The following is a 23,137-nucleotide window of genomic DNA, read 5'->3' on the forward strand; positions in this document are numbered from 1 at the left end:
CCTAAAATCCAATAAAAAATTTAAAAAATATATATATATGTGTGGGTTATATCTGGGCTCTCTATTCAGGTCACTGACCCATTTGTCTATTCTTGGGTCAATACCGCCCTGCTTGGTTACTGTAACCCTACAGCGAGTTTTGAAATCAGATACTGTGAATTGTCCAAATTTTTCTATTTCAAGATAATTTTGCCTATTCTAGGTCCTCTGCATTTTCATATAAATTTGAGAACCAGCTTGCCTGTTTCTAGAAGTCTGTTCAAATTTTGATTCGGATTGTGTTGAATCTATAGATCAATTTGGGGAGAACATGTTAACAATACTGATCTTAACCTATAAACATAGTTATATCTTTCCATATTTATTTTTTTCTTTGATATTCTTTCAGAGAGGTCACGTATACCTTTGTTAAATTTATTCCTAAGTATTTTATGTTATCTGATGCTATTGTCATTGGAACACTAAAATATTTCATTTCTTTTTTTTTCTTTCATTTTTAAAGAAAGAGACTTTTTGTTAGCATTGTTACAGGGAATGCATTACGTGAGCTGGTCCTGTGTACAACCTCCCAAGCTGCAGCAGACACGTCAGTAGAGAGCAACACGTGTTGTACACACCACAAAAACAGGATCACCATGAATGTCAACAGAAGACTGAAAATCACTTTACAAAAAAATAAGAATAACACCCATTTTCATATTTTAAAAAGTGCCAGCCCTTGAGTAGCAGAGCATTGGAAATGCCTGAGGACACCCCACCAAGTGCCTTCGCTGGAACGTGGCTGCCAGATGTGTGTGGCCAGGACCATCCTGTCCAAAGATAAATGTTTGGAGTGCTTCAATTCATCTTTAAAAGGCGGTCAGGCCTGTTTATCTTTGGAGTTCTTCTGTCTTAGGTTTCCCCTCTCTACTGCTTGTAATTTCGCAAGCATGTCAGCCTAATGATGAGCCGGCCTGCATTCGTCCTAAGCACAAAGGCCAGAGACTTTCCCTTTGTAAGGCTTAAATCTGAGTGGAGTAAAGAATGAAGAAACCAAACACTGGAAAATTTAAAGTCGAAGGACAATGGAGCCAGTGCTAATTTAGGGAAGCACTCCCCCGCTCCCTTAGAGTTCTACTTTGGTAAATATTAATGTTTAACCAGTTAGCAAAATATTTAACCCAGTTGCAAAATTAACACTGTCTTTCAATAGCTACCGTGCTGTGTATACTGAATGCTGCGAGATGAACATCACATTTGAGGAAGCACATCTGAGAAACGTTTGTCGGGAAGTGTGCCTCCGCCTCAGGACCCCAAGCCCAGGAAATGAACAGAGACTCCTGCAGCTCGGCAGCCTAAGCCCAGGAAATGAACAGAGACTCCTGCAGCTCTGCGCCTGCCGCCGTGTGGGTGGTTCCTCTTCCTGCTGGTAAGGTGGGCGAAGAGGAGGAGGAGGAACAGCTCCACCGGGTTGCCGCCCACGGCAATGGGGATCAGCATGTTATTCTCATCTAGCAGACGCTCCTCCGCAGATCCTAACTGGTTGCCTTCCACCTTGAAAGCCTGACCCCACACTTTGAATATGTTCACTTAAAACGCCTTCCTGCCGCGCACACACTCTGGCCTTACACTTGTAGGAATTGCTGAAGGCAGCCTGCAATGCTCGCAGGGAGTAAAAGTAGGTCCCAGCAATCCCATTACTGGGTATATGTCCTAAGGATTATCAATCGTTCTATTATAAAGACACATGCACACGTAGGTTCACTGTGGCACTGTTTACAATAGCAAATTCCTGGAACCAACCCAAATGCCCATCAATGATAGACTGGACAAGGAAAATGTGGCACATATACACCGTGGAATACTATGCAGCCATAAAAAACAATGAGTTCGTGTCCTTTGCAGGTACATGGATGAACCTGGAAACCATCATTCTCAGCAAACTGACACAAAAACAGAAAATCAAACACTGCATGTTCTCACTCATAGGCGGGTGTTGAACAATGAGAACACATGGATACAGGGAGGGGGCATCACGCACTGGGGCCTGCTGGGGGGGAATAGGAGAGGGATAGTATCGGGTAGGGAGGTTGGGGAAGGATAACATGGGAGAAATGCCAGATATAGGTGCCAGGGGTGGGGGGGAGATGGAGGCAGCAAACCACATTGCCATGTATGTACCTATGCAACAATCCTGCATGATCTGCACGTGCACCCCAGAACCTGAAGTACAAAAAAAAAAAAAATATATATATATATATAATAAAAATAAGTGAGGTCCCTGGCGTCAGGAAAAGTCGTATCCAACTGAATTCCACATAGGAAAATCCGCCTAGAACCTGCAATTGTCCCGAACTGGAAGCCCAGGACCGTGTTGCCCTCGCTGCGCGGCTCACCGGTCGCCAGGTGGCGCCGCAGCTCCCGCTGACTGAGGTCTTGCTCAGGTTGACCTGGAACAGTCTTGTCATCGTTGAGTTGTCCTCACTCGGTGAGGTCCAGTCACAGCTCCAGGCCGGCCAGCAGGCAGGTCCCGTGGGTGCCGCTCACGATGTGCCTGCCCACGGAGTGGGGGACGGGCTCTGGGCGCCGCGGTGGGGACGGCGCGTCTTGCTCTCCGCGGCATCTCCCTTGCTGAAGCTTCTGTTGGAAAGCTAGGTCTGGATGCGGGCATCGCGGAGCCTGGTGGTCTGCTGTTGCTGCGGGCCTCGGTGCCTTGATATCAGGTATCAATTCCACGGTCTTGACTTCCTTGGAGCTTGCACTGGGGAAAGTGTGGGTGTTTGACAAGTTGTAAACAAAACTCATGAGTCGGAGGCTATCACGTCTTGCATCTTGAGAAATGGAAGGTCAGTGTCTGTCCTCCAAAAGCAATCACGAGCCTGGGGTCGGAAGTGTTCTCTTTACCACCAGAGCCGTCAAGGTTCACGTTCTTAGCGACACTCCTAGAGTCACAGTTCATCCAGTAGGCAGCGGAGAAGCTGGCCATTATGCAGGCTGTCCTGTTGCCCTTTTCGCCACATCCACTTGGATGAACCATGTGATCATCAGCAGCATCAGGGGCAGCTAGGGGCTCCACAGGGCGAGGCAGCCAGAGCAGCGCCGGGAACCAGGGTGTGGGGAGGCAGTTGCGGGCACTGGCTGGAGGGCCAGCCTGAGGGATGGTGGCCTTATCAGACCAAAAATATTTCATATTTTGTTTGCTGTTACATATGCAAATGAAATTAATTTTTATAAATTGTGTTCTGTGAACTTGCTAAACTTACCTATTAGTTCTAGTGTTTTGTTTTGCAGATTCTTGGGATGTTCTATGGAAACAATAATTTTGTCCATGAATGAAGGCAGTTTTACTTCTTCCTTCCTTGTCTTTGTGCCTTTTATTTTGCTTTCTTGCCTTACTGCAGTGGCTGGGACCTCCAGTGCAAGGCTGAATGGAAGTGATGAGAAGTCCTCCTTGCTTTTTCTCAATTATAGGGTGAGAGTGTTCAGTTCAATATTCTACCATTAAAAGTTAGCTGCAAGATTTTCAGAGATGCCTTTCATCAGAGGGAAGAAGTTTCTTTCTGTTCTTAGTCAAATTTTGTCAAATGATCTTTTAGCATCTATTGAGATAACCCTCTGTCTTTTCTTTTTTATTCTGTTAATGTAATAAATTGCACTGATTAATTTTTTCAATGTTAAATTAACTTTAAATTTTTGAGATAACTCTGCTATGTGCTATTGTTGCCATATGTTTTACACTTACATACATTACAAACCTACGATGCAACATCAAAATTTTTTGCTTTAAATAATCAGCTGTCTTTTTGAGAAATTAAGAGAGTAAATAAAAGATAGTTTTGTATTAACCCATGTTATTTATCATTTCCAGTATGGTTGATTCTCTCCTGTAGACCCCAGTTCCACTTGATGTCACTTGACTTCAGCCTTAAGACTTTTCTTGAGCATTTGTGTCTCAGGTCTGAATGAAACCTCTGTTTTCTCCTATCTTAAAATGTCTTTTTTGTTGTTGGTGGTTTTTGCAGACATATTCTCACTCTGTTGCCCAAGCTGGAGTGACATGATCATGGGTCACTGCAGCCTCAACCTCCTGGGCTCAAGTGATTCTCCCATCTCAGCTTCCTGAGTGGCTGGGACTACAAGTGCATGCCACCACACCAGGGTAGCTTTTTGGTATTTTTTTTTTTTTTTTTTTTTTGCATAGATGGGGTCCCCCTGTGTTGTCCAGGCTGGTCACGAACTCCTGGGCTCAAGTGATCCTCCTGCCTTGGCCTCCCAAGGTGCTGGGATTACAGGTGTGAGTCACTGTACCTGGCCTGAAGATGTCTTTATTGAAGACATTATTCTTATTTTTGAAGGATATTTTCTGTTTCTACAGACATTTGAGTTGACAGTTGTTTTTCCTCCTCTCGACACTTTTAGATCTTGTTTTGTTGTTTCTGATAAAAAGTCAGCCGTCTTACTGTTTCCCTCTAAGTAATGCATCTTTTTTCCTATAGCTTTTTTGGAGATTGTCTCTTCCCTTCGAATTTTGTAGCTGGGCTATGAAGTACCAGGTGTGCTCTCTCTGCCTTTTTATTCTGCTTGGGGTTTGCAGAGATTCTTGGATCTGTAGGTTGCTGTTTTATATCAAATTCAGGACATTTTCAACAATTAGTTTTTCAAATACTCTGTTTTGCTTCAGTCTTTCTCTTTTCCTTCTAGGGCTCCAAGAACATGTAATTAGACGACTTGATACTTACTATCTCACAGTTTGCTGAAGTTCTGTTTCTTTCTCTGTCTTTTTCTCCATTTCCCCTGTTTTTTTAAATTGGATAATTTCTATTGATCTATCTTTAAGTTCACTGTCCCTTTTTTCTACAATCTATAAGCCCATCCAGTAAAACTTTTGTTTCAGATATGGTACTTTTTGGTTTTAAAGTTTTCATTTGGAAACATAAGCAACAAAAGCAAAAATAAAAAGTGACTAGAAAGCTTCTGCATAGCAAAGGACAAAGCCAATAAAACCAATGGCAAGCTATGGACTGGTAGAAAATATTTGCACATTTTATAAGGGACATGAAAATCTTATAAAATATATGGTTTGCAAGTATTTTATAATATCCAAAATGCATAAGGAACTCACACAACTCAACAGGAAAAAAACCCCCAACCATACATCCAAATAATCTGATTTAAATATGGACCTAAATAGAGATTTCTCAAAAGAAGACATAAAATGACCAACATCATTGATAACAGAGATGATCATTACAACCCCAAACCATAGTGAGATACCACCTCACACTTCTTGGGATGGCTTTTACCAAAAAGATAAGAAATAAGTGTATGCAAGGGTGTGAAGAAGGGGAACCTGTGTGCACTGCTGGTGGGAATGTAGGTTGGTGCAACCACTGTGGAATGCAATATGGAGGCGCCTAAATAAATGAAAAGTAGAACTGTCACATAACTCAGGAGTCTCGGTTCTAGGTATATACCCAAGGGAAAGGACATTACCACCTCATAAAGATATCTGTACTTCCATGTTCATTGCACCATTGATAGCCAAGATATTGAAACAATGGAAGTATCTGTTGTTTCTGCTGATGGATGCATAAAGAAATTGTGGTGCATATAAATACAAAGGAATATTATTCAGCCTTAACAAAGAAGGAGATTCTGCCATTTGCTACAACATGGATGGACCTAAAGGACAATATGCTAAGTGAAATTAACCAGCCACAGGAAAAAAATGCTGTGTGATCTCACTTACATGTGGAACCTAAAATAAAAATGAAATACGTAGAAACAGAGAAAGATGGTGGTTACCAGTGGCAGGGGAAGGCACAGTGTGGGGTGGGGAATGGGAAAATGTCTGTCAAAAGGTACAAAGTTGCAGTTATCTAGGATGACTAAGACTAGAGCTCCAATGAGGACTAGAGTTCATCATATTGTACTGTGTACTGGACACTGGCCAAGTGCGTAGAGTTTAGGCGGCCTTACCACACACAGGTTCCTTACCACACACAGGTTACAGCAACAGTAACCACATGAGGTGACAGGTAGGCTAATTTGCTTGACTGTAGCTATCTCTCCACTAGTATGTGGATATCAGGATAAGCACAGTCGGCCCTCTATCTCCCCTGGTTCCACATCCTTGCAGTCAATCAATTGTGGATGGAAAATATTCCAGAAAAAAGGATAGTTGCATCTGTACTGAACATGTACAGACTTTTCTTGTCATTATTCCTTAAACAATACAGTATAGCAGCTATCTACATAGCATTTACATTGTATTAGGTATTATAAGTAATCCTGAGATGATTTGATGTATGAGGGACTGTGCACATTACACATAAATCTATACCATTTAGAAGGGACTGGAGCACCCATGGATTTTGCTGTCTGTGGGGTGTCCTGATCCAATCCCCATGGATGCTGAGGGATCTGCACATTGTGCCGTGCACCTTAAATACATACAATTGAAAAACAGGCCTAAAGTAAGAAAATATTCCTGTTTGGTTCTTATAATGATTTTGTACTGTGTCAAATTAGCTATGCTGGATCTACACTTCCAGACTCAAAGCCCTGTGTGGTTCCAAGTCAGGGTCGGCCAAAGAGAAGTGTCTGTGAGATTTGCAGACAGAAGTGCAGCCACGGCCGTTTTACACACTGAGGTCCACACAGAATACCAGGCTCTGCCATTCTTTGCTGCAACCTATTGCTGTGCCTTCTTGACACAGGACCGCAGCCAGATTCAAAGCTTCCCCACTGCTGCGGCTCTCCTCTTTTAGTTTCCCTGAGACCCAGCCTGGTGAGGATGCAGCTTCTCGTAGAGGGCACTGGCTCCGTCTGCAGGTCATCTGCAATCCTTATGGGTAGAGTTGGTGAGTGACAGATGTGGGTTTCAGTTTTCACGGATTCCTGTTTTTCCTCATGAGTTACAGTTAGTTCTTGCTTTCTCCCACATCTCATCCAGCTTTCCTTCCCAACTGCTGGTCCTGCTGACCTACAATGGCTTCAAGCTCACCACTGGATGCAGACATCAGCTTTCTGTAGATTTAATCACCAGCTCCCACAGTTTCAGAAGGTCTAATCCCTAGAATAAAATCCTGCAGTCTTATCACTCATAGGGGTTCTGTTCTTTGATCAAGCCCTAACCGTTTCTCAGCTGAGATTCTCCACCTCTTCCCTCCTTATGAACATCTTTCCCTTTAATTCCTTGTGCAGAGTTATAATGTTTGCACTAAAGTCATTCTAATTCTAATGGCTGGGTCATAACAGTTTTTATTGTATACTGGATATTTGAGGGGTAGGCCATAGATACTCTGTCTTCCTTTGAAGAGTGTTTTTATTTTAAGCAGTAGTTAAATGATTGGCTGATAAGAAGTGAGTGGGTGGAGCCTGGATTCACATTTTGTTCACGTGGGTCTGTCTTAGCTTTGTATTTAGGCCTAGGGTGAATCTCTTGGTCTTGGGACAGTCTTCACTCCTAAGGTGTAGTTCTTCTGTGCTTTCAAAGGAAATCCCGAGGTGTTTACCAAGCCCTCCATCTCCGTGTGACTCACACTCCAAACTGTCCCTACTACACGTGCAAGAGCTGAGATCCTGTGTTGAGATCCTGCTCTGAAATCTTGCTTTCGGCTTTCCAGTGTCATATTCCACTGGGGCACTTCGAGGCTCCACTGTGTCTGCAGGGTTCAGGAATCAGCCAGGAATTTGCAGGGAGTTTGTATACAGATTTGGGTCTAGTCTCCCTGTGGCTCCCTGCTTCTGGGCTAGCCCTCCTCATTTCCAGACACTCTGGAAACCCAAATTCTGTTCTCTGACACTTCACGGTGACAACCGCAGCCTTCTGCCTGAAGTCTAGCTGTTCCGCTCCAGACATCCTGGGGGAGTGCCCTTTGGGAAAAAGCCAGCCAAACTTACATCACACCCAGTGCAGTTCTCTTGATTCAAGTGTTGTTGCGGCCTGCTTTTGGTCACTTTCAAGCGCCTTTCCATTTTTGTTTTTTGTATTTTGTTCGGAGTTTATCATTGTTATCTGCTGGAGGGTGGGTCTAGTCAAGCTATGCCTTACTGAAATGAACTTCGAGATCGTCTTTTAAGGCTGAAGTAAAAGGAGAAGCGAAGGGGTACAGGGGATCAGGAGGGGCCTGTGACTTCTGTTAACAGAGCATGAGAGAGGGCTGGAAGATGAGGTCGGGAGGAAAGAGGTATCAGAGCAATCTGGTCCTTTACTAGACTGCCTCCTTCTGCTGGACAAAAATGTGAGGGGGAGACAGAGAGAGAGAGACTGTAAGAGCATGTCACAGAGCACTCTAGCCCTGCATTCCTGAAATCCAGGGTTTAGGGATTCAAGGGCACTGGAGGAATATGAGGCAAAGCTGCTCTGCTTGCCAGCCGCTGGTGTGTGTACACGTGTGTGCCGATGGTGTATGCATGTGTACATGTGTGTCGCTGGTGTGTATACACGTGTGTGCATGTGTACACATGTGCTACTGGTATCTGTGTGTACATGTGTACAGCTGGTACGTGTGTACATGTGGGTGTCACTGGTGTGTGTGCTGCTGGTATGTTTGTACATGTGTGTACACTACACATGTGCGTACACTACACATGTGCCACTGGTGTGTGTGTGTACAGCTGGTGTGTCTGCGTGTACATGCATTCACCCCAGTCAGTGCAGTTAATTTGGAAGAACCCAAAGGTTAGGAAGGAAAACTATGTCTCCCCTCTCCCTCCTCCATTGCTAATTATTGTCTGAAATGTTCGAAAACATGAAAATGACAGAACGAGTTCTAGGTTAGACTACAGGATGCTTTGCTCTTCTGGTTTCTCCTTTTAAACTTGTGTCTGAGGATGTCTGGCCAGCATGCTGCTCATGGGTTAGAAATTGTGGCACCCGTTACTGGTCTGCAATTTGGGACAGAAAGCCTACCATCAAAGTGTCAAATGGGAGGACTGCTGGCCAAAGCTGGGCTTCTTACAAGTTTAACATCCTCGATGTTGGCCCAGGTTGTACTTTTAACATTTTTGGAATTAGCTGCACACGTCGTAGACATGGGTCTTAGCTGTCTTCTGCAGATGGTGTGTTTTCTCTCCAGTTTGCCACAGTTCTCAGAACCCCCTGCACAGAGGCCTGTCTGCTGCTCTCATTAGTATTTCTTAACAAATACAAGTTTGGCTCCCTGGGTTTTTGGGTTTGTGAGTCCTGCCCTAAATTATGCTGGTGGATCTGTGGAAAATAAGGATACCCGTAAAGTCCCCAGGAGAAAACAACACAGCAGGCGGTCATGTGCCGGGAGGATGGCTTGAACAGTAACAGATATTCCCACAAGGCTTCAAGAAAGCTCTCCTCGGCCTAGCCCTGGCCCTGGAGAGGCAGGTCGACTGAGAAACAAGCTCATTAAGTTGAGATGCTCCACTGAGCTGAGGGGGAGGACTGGAATAGATGGGCAGGCAGGCTGGCCGACCATGGGGCAGTTGGCTGGCTCGAGAGCTGTCAGGGAGACAGAGCCCTTGGCAGTGAAGAAAATGCAGCTGTGTCGGGGAGGAGTGGCAGCCTCGGACATCAGAGCAGTGAGAGCCAGACACCGCCACAGTGGCCCCACACCAGCAAGACACCCTGCACGAGGTGTTGGCTGCCGGGCCCCCTGGGTCAGGGTGAAGAGATGAAAGATGAAGGAGGGCTGAGTCGTGACAGAATGCGGCAGAGGGAAAGGAGAAGGCAATGAGTGTTCGAGGTGGAATAGAAATGCTAAAGAGAATTCTGGGAAACCTGGCTGCACAGGATCCCTGGGCACGGCGGGGAGAGGCTAGAAGAGAACCACACCCACTGCGTGTGTCAGTCCAGACTAGATACAGTATAGCCACACTCAGACCTACCTTTAAGCCATTATGTGCCATCAGCATACCAAATTTTTCACTTTAGCTTCAGTGATGTGGCAGTGCTGGGCTAGGTAAGAGCTGGCCTGTGCATGTGAGCAGGAATCTGGTTGGGATGAAGGTGGGGGTCCTATGGAAGAAGCCTCTGTTCTTTCGGATCAAAAGAAGGAACAGTTGCTGGTGGTGGTCTGACCTCACTCTAGTGCCCAGTCTGCCTGAAGGAGGCCTTTCTCAGCCCAGAGCTTGCAAAAAGCCAGGCGGATACCGCTAAAATCACACACTCGTCCCAGTGAACATCAGTCATGGCCTTTCTCGTCTCCCCTGTGCTTTCTTGTTTGGCTTTCGTGGAGGCCTGTGTTGTGGAAGAACTTGGGTCTAATTGCTGCAGGCAGATGCGTGTGTTCTTTTAGCTGAGGCAGATGGGCAAGGGAGGAGGAGGTGGGGGTGGCTATGAGGGAGGAGGTGACATTTGTAAATATGTCAAGGGACAATGCAGAATCAGTAGACACACTGGAACCTTCGAAGTGAGAAGATGAAATGATCTTTTATAAATGTGGCATGGGTCTAAATAGATAGTAATGGGGTTAGGGAGGGAATTGATTCCTAATTATCTAGGATTACAGTGGGTGAAAATCAGCTATAGGGAACAGTGAATTTTTTCAATCTCTTCCCAGATAACATGTCACAAGCACTGCTTACCATTTACAAAATTAGCTGTCACTTTTCCCCTTTTCATTATAAACAACAAAAGGGCTAGTAGCAGACGGCATAAGGAAAGAAAAGCTGTAAATGCCTCGGCTGACCTTCTGCCCAGCTCAGTGGTCTTCCAAAAGTCAAGCTTTGCACGAGCAATCCTGTCATTCAGTGGCCAGGTGTTATACTCCCTAATCCAGCCCTCTAAGTGCAGCAAGCCCTCAACTCCTCAGCTCTAATTAGGCCAAGTCCAGGTCCCTTGACACTACCCCAAGCCCAGTGAATGAAGATGCCTTCCTAGGCAGGCCACATCCTGGCTCTGTTTTTAGCTCCTTACCCCTTTATCCAGTGGAACCTTCACATCCATCGAGAAAGAACCTGTTTCCCTGTTGATCATGGCGGTTCTCAGCTTCAGGAGAAAAGACAATGGCATTAGTTCCTTGGCTCCCAGGGGAGGATGAAAGTGCTGAGTTTTTGGACAAGATTAGAGGGGATCCCCAGAAACACTTTTGGTTCTTCCCTTTTTCCTCTGAGAGAAATACTGGGAGGGAAGATGGACCTGATTCTAGGCTCCATTTAGCTCATGATTCTAGGCATTCACCAAGATCCCTCTCCCAGGTGGACAGACTGCCAAGTTGCTGGGACATTGTTTCGTCTAGGACAAGAAACTACGATCAAAAGTCAGGCTAGAACATCGCTAAAACTCAAACTCTGCAGCTTATACACATGAGCTCATTCAGCCTCAGTAGTCCTATGATTCAAGAAGATATTGTTATATTTTTATAGCTGTTAAAAGAATTGCTCACTTTAGGCACTGGTGTGGCTTGAGCTTGGAAAGGCTCTGGGATGGACCTGTTCTGCCCGACAGGAACAGAGTGACCTCAAAGCTCGCAGCCACACAGCTGACCCATTTAGTCAGGTGTAGAGCCTAACTAGCTTCCCTTCCCCCATTTTCCCCACTCACAGATTCAGCCTGGTCTTCCCACTCCACTTCGGAGAGATCCACACTGTTGTAGTTAGGTTTGGGTTTCAGTTTCTTCCCCTCTCTGTACTGGAGTGGGCAGGTCAGGAAGAAAAACATGTGGTTAGTATACGACCTGCTCAAGTTTATCTTTCAGGTATATTCATAAAAGGAGAGGATTCCTTAGAAATCAATCAATTCAGTGATTACTTAAGGTTATCTGGGCAAACTTCCACCCAATGCAGAGCTCCCCTTGCTGACATGTATGACAGATGGTCTCATGGCCTCTGAGTGAATCTTCCCATGGCAGGGAGCTCCCTATCTTGTGGGTTAGCTTGTCAGAGCTTTGGACAGCCCTAATTCTTGGAAAGTTCCTCCTCATACAAAGCTGAAATCGACCTCCCTGTAACTTCCACCCACTGATCTTCCTTCTTTCCCCTGGAGCTGCATAGAACGTGTTCCACCTGACAGCCCCTGGGATTTCCAAAGGTACTTGTCACTCCTAAGACTTCACTGCTCCAACCGAGTTTGCCCAGTGTGAGGATGTCTCAGCTCCTTCTGAATACGCTCGACTTTGCGTTTCACTGTCACTCTCAAAATGGAGTTCCCAGACAAAAGTCAACCTTCCAAGTGGGGTCTGACCAGTGTGGCGTGGGATGTGATCTGTGGACTAAGGCGTCATGGGGCCCTGACTGCTGCCTGCGGTTCTGCTGTCTTCCTGGCCAGCCACACTGCCCTGGCAGATCAGGCAGAGAGTTCAGACAGTCCAGTCCCTTGGTCTTCCTCATGGGACACACCATCAGATGCCGCTTCGCAATCGTATGCTTGGGCACTGAGTATTTCACAGCGCTCCATGCATCCCTAATACAGTTCATCTTGCTAGTTTCAGCTCGTTGTTTTAGAAGAATACTTTCTGAATACGAATTTTCTCACTTAATGTATTAGCCATATCTTCCAGACTTTATGGCATCTGCCTTCTGCATTTTCATCTTAGTGATAAAATATTTGAATGGGACAGAGACAAGGACAGATCGCTGCTTAATAAAGACCTCCCTTCAACTTGACATGCAGCCATTCATCAACATTCTGAATGTTATTATTTTCTGGCCCTGACTGAAAGGCAGATGCCGTCAAGTTATCTATGATGAGGTCTGCAGCACTTCCTGGGTTTAGTTTACTAACCCCCGTCAAAAACGGAAAGAGGACAGTTTATCATTGAGGTAAATTAAGGATTAATTAGCATGTCTGCCTTGAGCGGAATGAGGCCCCCAGCAGATGCCTGGACGCCTCTAGTCACCTGTCGTGGTATATCTTCCTTCTGCCTGTTTTCTGTTTGTTTGCTTTTTTCGGGAAAGTGTCATGCTGATTTCTCGCCTGTTCAGGTGATCTGTAGAATCCCCTTTCCCCTCCTTCTCTCCTTTCCCATGCCTGGATCATGCTTCTTGGTCTTATTAATGACCATATTTATCAAATGGCCCTGTCCTGCCGTCTTTTACATGGGATGTTTCCTTGGGTGTGGCTCAACATTCCATTACCATTCCCTAAGTCCTGACAAGGCCTGAAGATCATCTGTAGCTTCTCATATTAAAACCATAATTGTACGCCATTAAATACTCCTACATGGGGCGCTGACGTAGAAAGATTTCAGGCCAATAGCATGGCTCTTTTAATTCATTACTGAGCGTATCCTCGTTATTTTTTCTTTTTCGAACGTTAACTATAGTTTTCCTGATAGTGCTTTCCTTAGAAATCTCATTTCGTTGGCTTTAGCGTATCTTTTGCTGTGTAATAGGGTCCTGTGTGGTATTATTCCCTAACTGTTTCATTTGTGTAAGTCTGGTTTTCTTAATTAGAGTATAAGCTTCTGTTCATAGCATTGTTCACAGCACCATGAGGTCAGGCACGTAGGAGGTCCACACTGTTCATCAGCTGGTTGAAGCCTTATATGCATCTGGCGTACGTAGATGGTGACAGGCGGTTTCTGATCAGAACCCCTCAATTCTACAAGTCAGCTCCAGAATCAGCATATTTATCATTTCCCTAGTGAGTCATTTTGCTGGCACTGGGGCTGTCCCCCGCAGAACCGCCGGTACAAGGGGGTGTCATGTTATGGGTTCCAATGCTTGCCCAGCAAAGCCTAAATTGGAAGACAGCATGAACAGAGTGGCTTCCAGTGCGCCCCAATCTCTCTCTATTCAGAACGCCTAGAGCTTGCCTTAAATAGTGAATCAGTTGCCCTGCACATGCTCAGTGTCTATTTGAAACAAGTGTGGCTTAGACTGACCTGGGCGGATGAGGCCCTGAGTTCTCCAGAAGATGCTCTGCTGTCTGTCGTCAGTTGCCATCTGCTATTCACTACAAGACTGGTAGAGGGCAAAGGGCTACGATTCTCCTAGGACTGTAGCTCCCCCTACCCCAACAATCACGTTGAGAGCTGTGGTCATATGCTGCCCGGTGCCAACATGCAGGACTAGCTCCTTAGCTCTGGAGGCAGAGCTTTCAGATAAGACAGTGCAACTTCCTCAGCCATCAGTTGCTCAGTTGAACTCGTGAAAATACCCAGCCTCTGCGTCAGGGTGGAGAGGGCTGGGAGGGCCAGGAGCACTCAGGAATGCGTCCTAAGCTGTGCCACTCAGGAGAGGACTCCCCTGGTATTTCTATGGTTAGCTCCTTGTTCACCCGACTTCACAGGCCCCCAGAGTGCCGATCTCCAAGCAGATGTGAATAATGGCCCTGCGGGTTCTTTAGCCTCAAAACTGCACGCTTCATTAGGTGCTCTCCGGCCCACTCATCAGTCATTTCACATGTTTTTGCCTTGTCTCTTCTGCTAGATTATAAACAACTTGAAAACAGGGACTATGATTCAAACACATTTTTTTCTCATATTACCCACTGGGTTACTAAACGGAGCCCAATGCGTGTTTGTTGTTTTAATCATTTTTGTGAATTACCCCCAAATCCCATACAGCAAGGATCCCAAGGCAAAGAAGAGCTGTACCTACCAGGGGTCGGAGGTCGGGATGGGACAGGATGTAGCCATTGTTGGTGTTCAGAAAGGCATATCCATGCACTCCAAGCTGCAGAGCACAGGGTGGAGGGGCATTTGGCCTGCTGTTTGTAGTGGGCATCTGGAGTTGGGCAGGGGTTGGGGCCACAGGACAGTCAAAGATGGCAGCTCACAGCAGTGAGTGTTTTCAACAGGAACACAACCGAGCCAGGGCCATGCTTCCATCCATTGATTGAGGCGTCCTTTCCAAACTTGACTGTTTATAGTAACCATCATAATGCATATTACTACCTGACTTCTTTCCTACCACGTGTTCTGGTACCACATGATCTGATCTCACTCATGCTCACAGCAGGACTGTGTGGCACAGAGGAGCAGACTGAGAAACCAAGGCACGGGGCAGGGGAAGGACTTGCTGAAGGCCACAGAGCAAGTCAGTTTGTGGTGGGAAAGGGACCCAGGGACACCAGTTGCTGCTCCCATACTCAGCACCTGCACTTCTTGAGTGGTGATGGAGGGGCCCCATCCCAGCTCTGGGCTTGGCTGTCACTGCCTGGAAAGAGGCTCCCACCGTGGGGGAGAAGGGAGGTGGCTCTCTGGGAATCTGTGATACCCACAGGGAACAGACCCAGGCTCACCCTGTACCGGGGCGCCAGCTTCATCAGCTCTCTCAGGGCCACATCGGAGCCCACCACACCCAGGAGAATGCCGTGGGATCGCTGGAAGGAAAGACACAAGGGGTGGGGGAGACCCAGGTTTCCTGTGTACAAGCCAGACTCGACCCTGGCCTGTCCAGAGCCTGGAAGAGGAGGCCACTTAGGCTTTAAGTGGTTCTCCCTCTACAGTTAGATTCTAGGCTGGGAATAAAAATCTAGACTCTATTAGATGAGGTCCCAGGAGCAATCTCAGCTGCTAGGAAGATTAATACACAGTATTAATATTTAAGTTGTAATATTTAAATGGAATCCAAAGTTAAATGAAATATTAATCTTCATGACGGAGGGTGGAGTTATCGGGATCTTAGGTACCATAATTCATGGATGCTCTGAAGCATACAGAGCCTGTAATGAAACATTTCCTGACCAGATGGAGGATGGAAGGCTCTAGAAACCCCCTCACCAGAGGCCTTTACAAACAAGTTAGAGTCTGCACAACCTGCTAGGTTAAGCGTAGCTTTGCAGGAAGGCTGGCAGGCAGTCCTCCAGCCTTATATCCCCAAGGCCGGGTTCCCAACTGCAGAGCAGTGAAACAACCCCCAGCCGGTGAGCAGAGTCACTGGGGAAGCCATGGAAAAGCACAGACCCCCAGCCCACCTCCAACTAGGAGAGTCTAGGGTAGCTACTCTGGGACATGCCTGGGAATCAGCATTCAAATCCTCCCAAGATGCCTCAGAGGCACAGCCAAGTCAAGAATAGTGTAAGGATGCCGCTGTGGCCCCGGGTTCTAATCCCTGCTGCAACCTCTCCAGGAGCAGCCACTCACCGTTTCGTTTTTCTTGCTGAAGACTGGCATGGCCACAGTGGTGAGGAGAGTCAGGCTCTGAGTCTGCGAGCCGAGGAGCTGTCAGGGAGGGGAGACAGGGGTCAGAGGGCGCCGCCCAGGGCTACTGGTGTGCTGTGCTCAGAGCACCCAGTGCAGACAACTCACAGTCATGCGTCAATTATCCAGCGTCACCTTCCCAAGGGGAAGGAGGAAATGCCAAATGAGGGTTCCCTTCTCTGCAAAAGGAATGCTGGGGGTCAGAGGTGGCCTGGAGGGGAGGACCAGACTGATGTCACTCAGCAGGGTCCTGAGCCCATGACCCAGCCGCAAGCACACTCACTAGGCTCTCTGGTCTCAGCAAGGCCCAGGCTGAGTGTTGAGCATGAACCCAGGGAACAGGCCCATCTGCACCTGCCCAGAAACAGGGAGGCTTTGCACAGCACCAGCTTTCCAAACCTCTGATACGGACTTAAGGTTGCTATAGGTGAGAGGGAGGACATTGACCCAGAAACACAAGCACACCCCGAGGAAGGGCAGGCAGCACAAGGGCAGGCCTTGGTGTGGCTATAGTGGGTCTTGGGGCCATCCCTAGCACCCCAGTCAGACCCACATGGTCTCCACTCACAGCACCAGAGCCAAGCCCTTGCTGGTCTCCTGAGGGCTCTGCCCTGACTGCCTGGGCTTGCTGTGCCCGCTCCTCCAGCTACTTGAAAGGGGCTCTGCATGTGTGCCCCACTTTATAACCAAGGCAGGCTTCTGACCAGCATGTGGGAAGAGAGATTTCATAAGTCCGACCTCGGCTGAGAGCAACCACAGGAGGCTGCTGAGTCATGGAAGTCCACAGGCGACTTTCTCGGAGAAGGAAGCACGTTTTGGCCACCACGTCTCTTTCCCTCGCCTCATCTGCGTTTTCGTTTTCGCGTTGGAAGTAAGGCTTTCTGAGAGTGAACCACGATGCCATCTCATTTTTTTCTGAGCTTAGTCACATCTCTACAGGTTACATGAGGACTTTCCAGTCTCCTTCCTGAGTTAGGAATGTGTGAAGCCAGCTTGCCCCTGCCTCCCCAGGAAGCAGCTCCCAGACTGTTGGTAGGCCTCTGTGACCTGCTCTCCCCTACGACATGTGTCAGCCTGGGTGGGGTCCAGTCACCGCTGTCCCTGCACTCGTGTTTCTGGACACCCTTGCAAGGACGGACACCTGCCCTGAGCTCGGGGAGTGACACCCTCCACTCAGAGGGTTCAGAAGTGGGCCCAGGTGATCTGCAGGTGACCCTTAACTTCAGGGACTCCTAAGTCAGAGACAGGAGAGGGAAGGAGGAAGACAGAGGGGTGTAGGGACTGGTTGCGGGGGTGCAGTTCTCACTGAGGGGCAGAAGTAAAAGTGAAGATAAAACTGTGAACTGTAGCCTCGTCTGCATGCGTGGAGGTAAGAGAGCCCCAGAAGGTCAGGCCATCCATAGAATGCTAAGAACAACCTAGCACTGTCCGTCTGACATCAGTTACAGCGCACAGGGAAGCCAGGGTTCCTCCACCACCTTCTGCCAAACTCACACCCAACATTCCAGGCCACCTTCAGCAGGTACGGCCTGCGCCTCGCTTCTCTCATTGGATTTCAGAGTTCCGAAAGCCTTCGCTTTCCAGCTCCTGTGGCATGACCACAACACTCACACATGAGGGAGGCCCACACAGTGCACCAGCGTCCTGGCCCCTCCCACAGGGCTGGCTACTGGCCAGCAGATGGATGCATGGGTGATGGAGGGGAAGCGCAGGTGCCAGCGTGCACGGGAAGACAGCTCAAATAAGATCCTCTCCTCCTGCTATCCTTCTCCCCACCCACCTCTCTCTCATCGACCCTGACACACAGGGCCCTACGAATGCTTGGATGAGGGACGGAGACCCCTGCCCAAGGCAGCCGGCTTGTCCCTTCTGAGCCACAGTCAGTGATGGTCGGATGACATCTGCTGGGCATGGGCTTGTTGGCTGAGCCCCTTTAAAGTGGATTAATGAGCTTTTCATCCCAAACTTGGCCAAAGGCAGTGGCGTGCTTACCTCCACCTGTTAACAGTAGACAACAGTATAGCTACTGTTAACAGGTGGAGGTAAGCACGCCACTGCCTTCGGACATAGAGCAAGTTGAAGAAAGCTGACCATGGCATTCCCAGCCTCCCATGTCAGCATGGGGACTAAGTGCTGGCCAGTAAGAGGTGAGTTCCTGGGTCTGGCAAGAGCCTCACAAGGGCGAAGCATCCCCCTTCCCCTTCCACAGCCGGATGCTTAAATGTGGTTTCAGTTGACTCATGTTCCGGCAGCCTCCTGACTATGAGGATGAGGGTCACACCTCTGGGACAGCAAAGGGGATGGGAGGAAGGAGCCTGGGTCCCTGACGACCACAGAGCTTGTGGTCAGCTCTGGGCGTTGTTTACCCAAGGGGGACGTTCACTTCTGTCTTATTTAAGCCACTCTTTTCAGGTCTCTCTGGAGCCCAGCCTGATAAGTAAGCCATCCCTGAAGCAGGTGGCTGCCTATACGATGGGGATTTGAGAAGTGGCAGAAAGGCCTCCCTTCCCCAGAAAGGTCCCATCGGAAGCTCTCCCTTTGATGTTTTTCCTTTCTGCAAGTCACTGCTGCCTGCAGCCCTTTGAAAGTGCAGGGACCCAGGAAGGGAGAACATGTGATCCAGCTGTGGGATGATGGATTCTTGGTCTGACCCCTCTTTCCCCCCCAGGTGGGTGGGAGAGAAGGATGATGAGGGAGGCAAAGACTGTGGGGGAGGAGGGAGGGACAACTTTGGAGCAGGGGCCCTGTCCGTGGGGGGTGCCTGGCAGGTCTGCTGGGAGTCTGGGGCAGCATATGGGCAGTGGCCCTGTTAGTGGGCCAAGGGCTGTCAGGAAAGAGGAGGAAATGCATGGAAAAGCAGCCTCATCCACCCCTTCTTAATGTTCCCTAAGGAGGTGCTAGGCCCACCCCTCTCCTGACCCAGGAAGTCCCTTCTTGCTCCCTGGGGTCCGTAACTCTGGGGTGGACTTCTCCAGCTGGGAGCTGCTGCTGCCAGGCTCACCTTGCTGTCCATGTAGGCCTCTGTCCAGATGATGTCGTGGTCGTGGTTGATGACCATGGGACGGCTGAGCACGTGCAGGTATTCCATCACATTCTCCTGGGTGTCCGCCAGCGTTGAGATCTGCGTGTAGTAGCCTGCGGTGCAGAGGGCCATGTGGGTGTGGAAGGCAGGGCTCCCCTGGGAACCCCTTGCCAGGGCCTGTGCCCTTCCCAGCTGCTGATGGCTCACAGCCGTGTCCTCTCTGGAAACTGGCCGGGGACACAGGGAGCTGCTTCCCCACAGTTGCATCCTTTACCCAGGGGCAGCTGCAGGCCTCTGGGAGGCTAAGAGCTCCACGAAGGAGCAGCAGGACCCAGTGCACTGGCACTGGGGGTCGGCCTCACCCTCTCCCCACCTGCCTTCACTACTTCCTTGCAGAAGCATCTCCTGAGAGCACCCCATAAGCACCCCATAAGCATTCTTCATCACTCTCAGGTTTGTCTTCAGGAACCCAATCAGAGGCAGGGATTTCTGGCTCTCTCTCCCTCCTTCCTCTGGTCCTTGTCCTTGCTGGGATTGCGGGGTGGGTATCACAGCCGCTTCCCTGGAGCCATGGTGACACTCCAAAGGGCAGGTGGCGCAGAAGGCTGTGGATGGCCTCTCCGCTCTCCTGGCCCCGGCCTTCCAGCGAGTTCATCCCCCTTGCCAGTGAGATGCAGTGGCTCTCTACTCCCAGGAGGTCTCAGGCCCTTTGAGCATGCTGTTCCCTCTGTCTGGAACACTGGCTTGGAGAGTGCCTCTCCCATGGCCCCCCTGCACCCTGAACAGCTGTGGCTCTCTACCATCACAGCACATTTCAGGCTGTACCGCGGGTGGTGGCTTACTCGTATGTCTCTCTGCTGGACAATACCAAAGGCAGACTGACCCTGAGTCCATCCTGATCCCTCTTGGACCCCTGGTGCCTGGAAACGGTGCCAGGTGCAGAGTGGATGCTCAGTGAATTTTTGTTGAATCAATGATGTCTGGTCAGAGATAGATAAGGACCACTCACACACAAAACATTATTCCAAAGAAAACAGTGACCCTCTGCTTTTTGTCTGGGAGCAGAACTAGAGTCCATGGCTTAATTTGCCAAAAGAGGAATGGGGGCAGGATGGAGACAGAGCTGACACTGTCTCACCTTGCTTTTTCCAAATCTGAAGGAGGGGCTGAGGCTTCTGTTCTTGACGTAGCGCTGCTCCTCTTAGGGGCCCACGGGGAAGCCCATGCTCAGCACCTCCAGGGCTGGGTAACCCTGTCCCCTGGGCTCAGGTGCAACTGGGAAGGCACCTGCAGGCCTGGCACTCACCTTTGTTGTTGCATGCGATCCACTTCATGTCATCAGCAAAAGACACTTCTCTCCCAATGAGGTAAGTGAAAACTCGGACCTAACGCACAAGACACAGGTGGCCTCAGCAGCCAAATTCCTGGCCATAAGTAATGTTAACATCATTTATGTGAGTCTCAGATGTTGGGCCAAGTGCTTTTCAGTCTTCAGGTTCTTCCATTTCACCCCCTTAGGCCCAGGCAGCAACACAGCTCTCCCAGGGCCGCGAGAGCTGTCAGGTAGGTGCAAGGCTAAGGTTTATAGCCCGGCAGCTCTGATGTCCCCACACCATATTCTGGTCCCACGCCCCAAACCTCCTACATCAGGCCTCTGTGTCTCAGGTTGCCATAATTTTGGAACACTCAATTAAAACGTATCTGAAGGCAAGAATGGCTCTAATAGGAAAGCACACTTGAATGGGGGCCATCCTTTTCGGGGCCCTGTTGGTGATCCTATCCATGGCAGTAGGAGACGCTTTCTCTCCCCGGACCCCTGTGGGAGGGTCACCTTGCAATCTGGCCAGTTATACTTCTCAAATACAGGCTGGTAGTCCTCCACGGCGCCATCACTGATGAGCATGATGGCCTGGTTGCAGAGGCTTCCTTGCTTGGCCTCTTGGAACTGTGTAGGGAAAGGGCGTGCCCATGACCACAGGCGAAGCCTGACTCCTCCACCTGCCCCCTTCCTCCTCCACCTGCCTCCTTCCTTCCTCCTCCACTTTCCCCCTTCCATCCTCCTTCACCTGCCCCCTGCCTCTTCCACCTGCCTCCTTCCTCCTCCACCTGCCCCCTTCCTCCTCCACCTGCCCCCTTCCTCTTCCACCTGTCCCCCTTCCTCTTCCACCTGCCCCCTTCCTCTTCCACCTGCCCCCCTTCCTCTTCCACCTGCCCCTTTCCTCTTCTACCTGCCACTTCCTCCTCCACCTGCCTCCTGCCTCCTCCACCATCCCCCTGCCTCCTCCACCTGCCCCCTTCCTCCTCCACCTGTCCCCTTTCTCTTCCACCTGCCCCCTTCTTCCTCCACCTGTCCCCTGCCTCCTCCACCTGCCCCCTGCCTCCTCCACCTGCCCCCTTCCTCTTCCACCTGCCCCCTTCCTCCTCCACCTGCCCCCTTCTCCTCCACCTGCCCCCTGCCTCCTCCACCTGCCCCATTCCTCTTCCACCTGCCCCCTTCCTCTTCCACCTGCCCCCTTCCTCTTCCACCTGCCCCCTTCCTCTTCCACCTGCCACTTCCTCCTCCACCTGCCCCCTGCCTCCTCCACCTGTCCCCTTCCTCTTCCACCTGCCCCCTTCCTCTTCCACCTGCCCCCTTCCTCCTCCACCTGCCCCCTGCCTCCTCCACCTTCCCCATTCCTCTTCCACCTGCCCCCTTCCTCTTCCACCTGCCCCCTTCCTCCTCTACCTGCCCCCTTCCTCTTCCACCTGCCTCCTTCCTCCTCCACCTGTCCCCTTCCTCCTCCACCTGCCCCCTTCCTCTTCCACCTGCCCCCTTCCTCCTCCACCTGTCCCCTTCCTCCTCCACCTGTCCCCTTCCTCCTCCACCTGCTCCCTTCCTCTTCCACCTGCCCCCTTCCTCTTCCACCTGCCCCCTTCCTCCTCCACCTGTCCCCTTCCTCTTCCACCTGCCCCCTTCCTCCTCCACCTGTCCCCTTCCTCCTCCACCTGTCCCCTTCCTCCTCCACCTGTCCCCTTCCTCCTCCACCTGCCCCCTTCCTCTTTCACCTGCTCCCTTCCTCTTCCACCTTCCCCCTTCCTCTTCCACCTGCCACTTCCTCCTCCACCTGTCCCCTTCCTCTTCCACCTGCCCCCTTCCTCCTCCACCTGCCCCTTGCCTCCTCCATCGTCCCCCTTCCTCCTCCACCTGCCCCCTTCCTCTTTCACATGCCCCCTTCCTCTTTCACCTGCCCCCTTCCTCCTCCACCTGCCCCTGCCTCCTCCACCTGCCCCTTGCCTCCTCCATCTTCCCCCTTCCTCTTCCACCTGCCTCCTGCCTCCTCCACCTGCCCCCTGTCTCCAAGTCCTCCCCTCCCAGGCCTTATTACAGCAGGCACCTGCTTCAGGATCTCGAAGGCTTCTCTCAGGGCTTGGTCCACGACCCCCACACCTTTGACCACCAGCTCCTCCACCAGCAGTTTGAAATGCTGTCATGGGTGAGATGTTAGAGGAGGATCAAGGCGTTGATGCACCAGGGGAGCTTCATGTTTGGTGTTAGTTTAGTTTAGGAGGCTGTTTAGCGCCATCCACAAGGACATGATTGCAGGGCCTGCGTCTCCATGATGCATCTAAGTTCACAGACTGGTCCTCTACAAGAGGTGTTTCTGAAATGCCCCCAAGATAAACTGAGAGAGGGTGAATGACTTGGTACAAATCGGTGGTCATTACTGGCAGGAAATGCCAAGTGTGAAGCTAAGTGCAGGTGGGGGAACAGTCCTGGGATGGCGGCAGAATAACCTGGGCTCCCAGACCACAGCCCGCAGCCTGCAGCCCGCAACCCAGGGGTGTGCACTTCACAGCAGAAGCTGTGAAGAGCCCAGGGCAGAGGCCCGGCTTCAAAGGAACTCAAAGCCCAATTCCCCCATCACAGAGGAAGGAATCTGTGATGTGCAAAAGCCCCCTTTAAGAAATTATTGCCATGTCCTCTCCTCCTAGGTCTTTTACCAGGGAAAAGGATAACACTCACTGGTTCTAAATTTGTCCTCCTTGCAGGGAAACCTCTCATGAACACCGACATAAGAGAAAGGTCCACGTG

At 49.7% G+C, this 23,137-nt stretch overlaps 1 protein-coding gene across 4 annotated transcripts in view; it reads right to left on the reverse strand.

Moving 5' to 3' along the window:
- The window catches only part of CACNA2D4 (calcium voltage-gated channel auxiliary subunit alpha2delta 4), a 128,118-nt gene that overhangs the window by 69,705 nt on the left and 35,276 nt on the right, over window positions 1–23,137 (reverse strand). For all 4 annotated transcript variants that reach the window (XM_054239178.2, XM_078338418.1, XM_054239177.2 and 1 more), the window contains exons 10-18: window positions 22,440–22,529; window positions 20,897–21,010; window positions 20,372–20,450; window positions 19,045–19,178; window positions 15,987–16,064; window positions 15,143–15,223; window positions 14,500–14,574; window positions 11,501–11,587; window positions 10,874–10,945 (exon numbers count right to left, since the gene is read on the reverse strand). In XM_054239178.2, coding sequence (XP_054095153.2) covers window positions 10,874–10,945; window positions 11,501–11,587; window positions 14,500–14,574; window positions 15,143–15,223; window positions 15,987–16,064; window positions 19,045–19,178; window positions 20,372–20,450; window positions 20,897–21,010; window positions 22,440–22,529 — 810 coding nt within the window. The remainder of the gene's footprint in view (window positions 1–10,873; window positions 10,946–11,500; window positions 11,588–14,499; window positions 14,575–15,142; window positions 15,224–15,986; window positions 16,065–19,044; window positions 19,179–20,371; window positions 20,451–20,896; window positions 21,011–22,439; window positions 22,530–23,137) is intronic.

Source organism: Callithrix jacchus, chromosome 9, assembly GCF_049354715.1.
Source record: "Callithrix jacchus isolate 240 chromosome 9, calJac240_pri, whole genome shotgun sequence".
In the NCBI taxonomy this organism is placed as follows: Eukaryota; Metazoa; Chordata; class Mammalia; order Primates; family Cebidae; genus Callithrix; species Callithrix jacchus.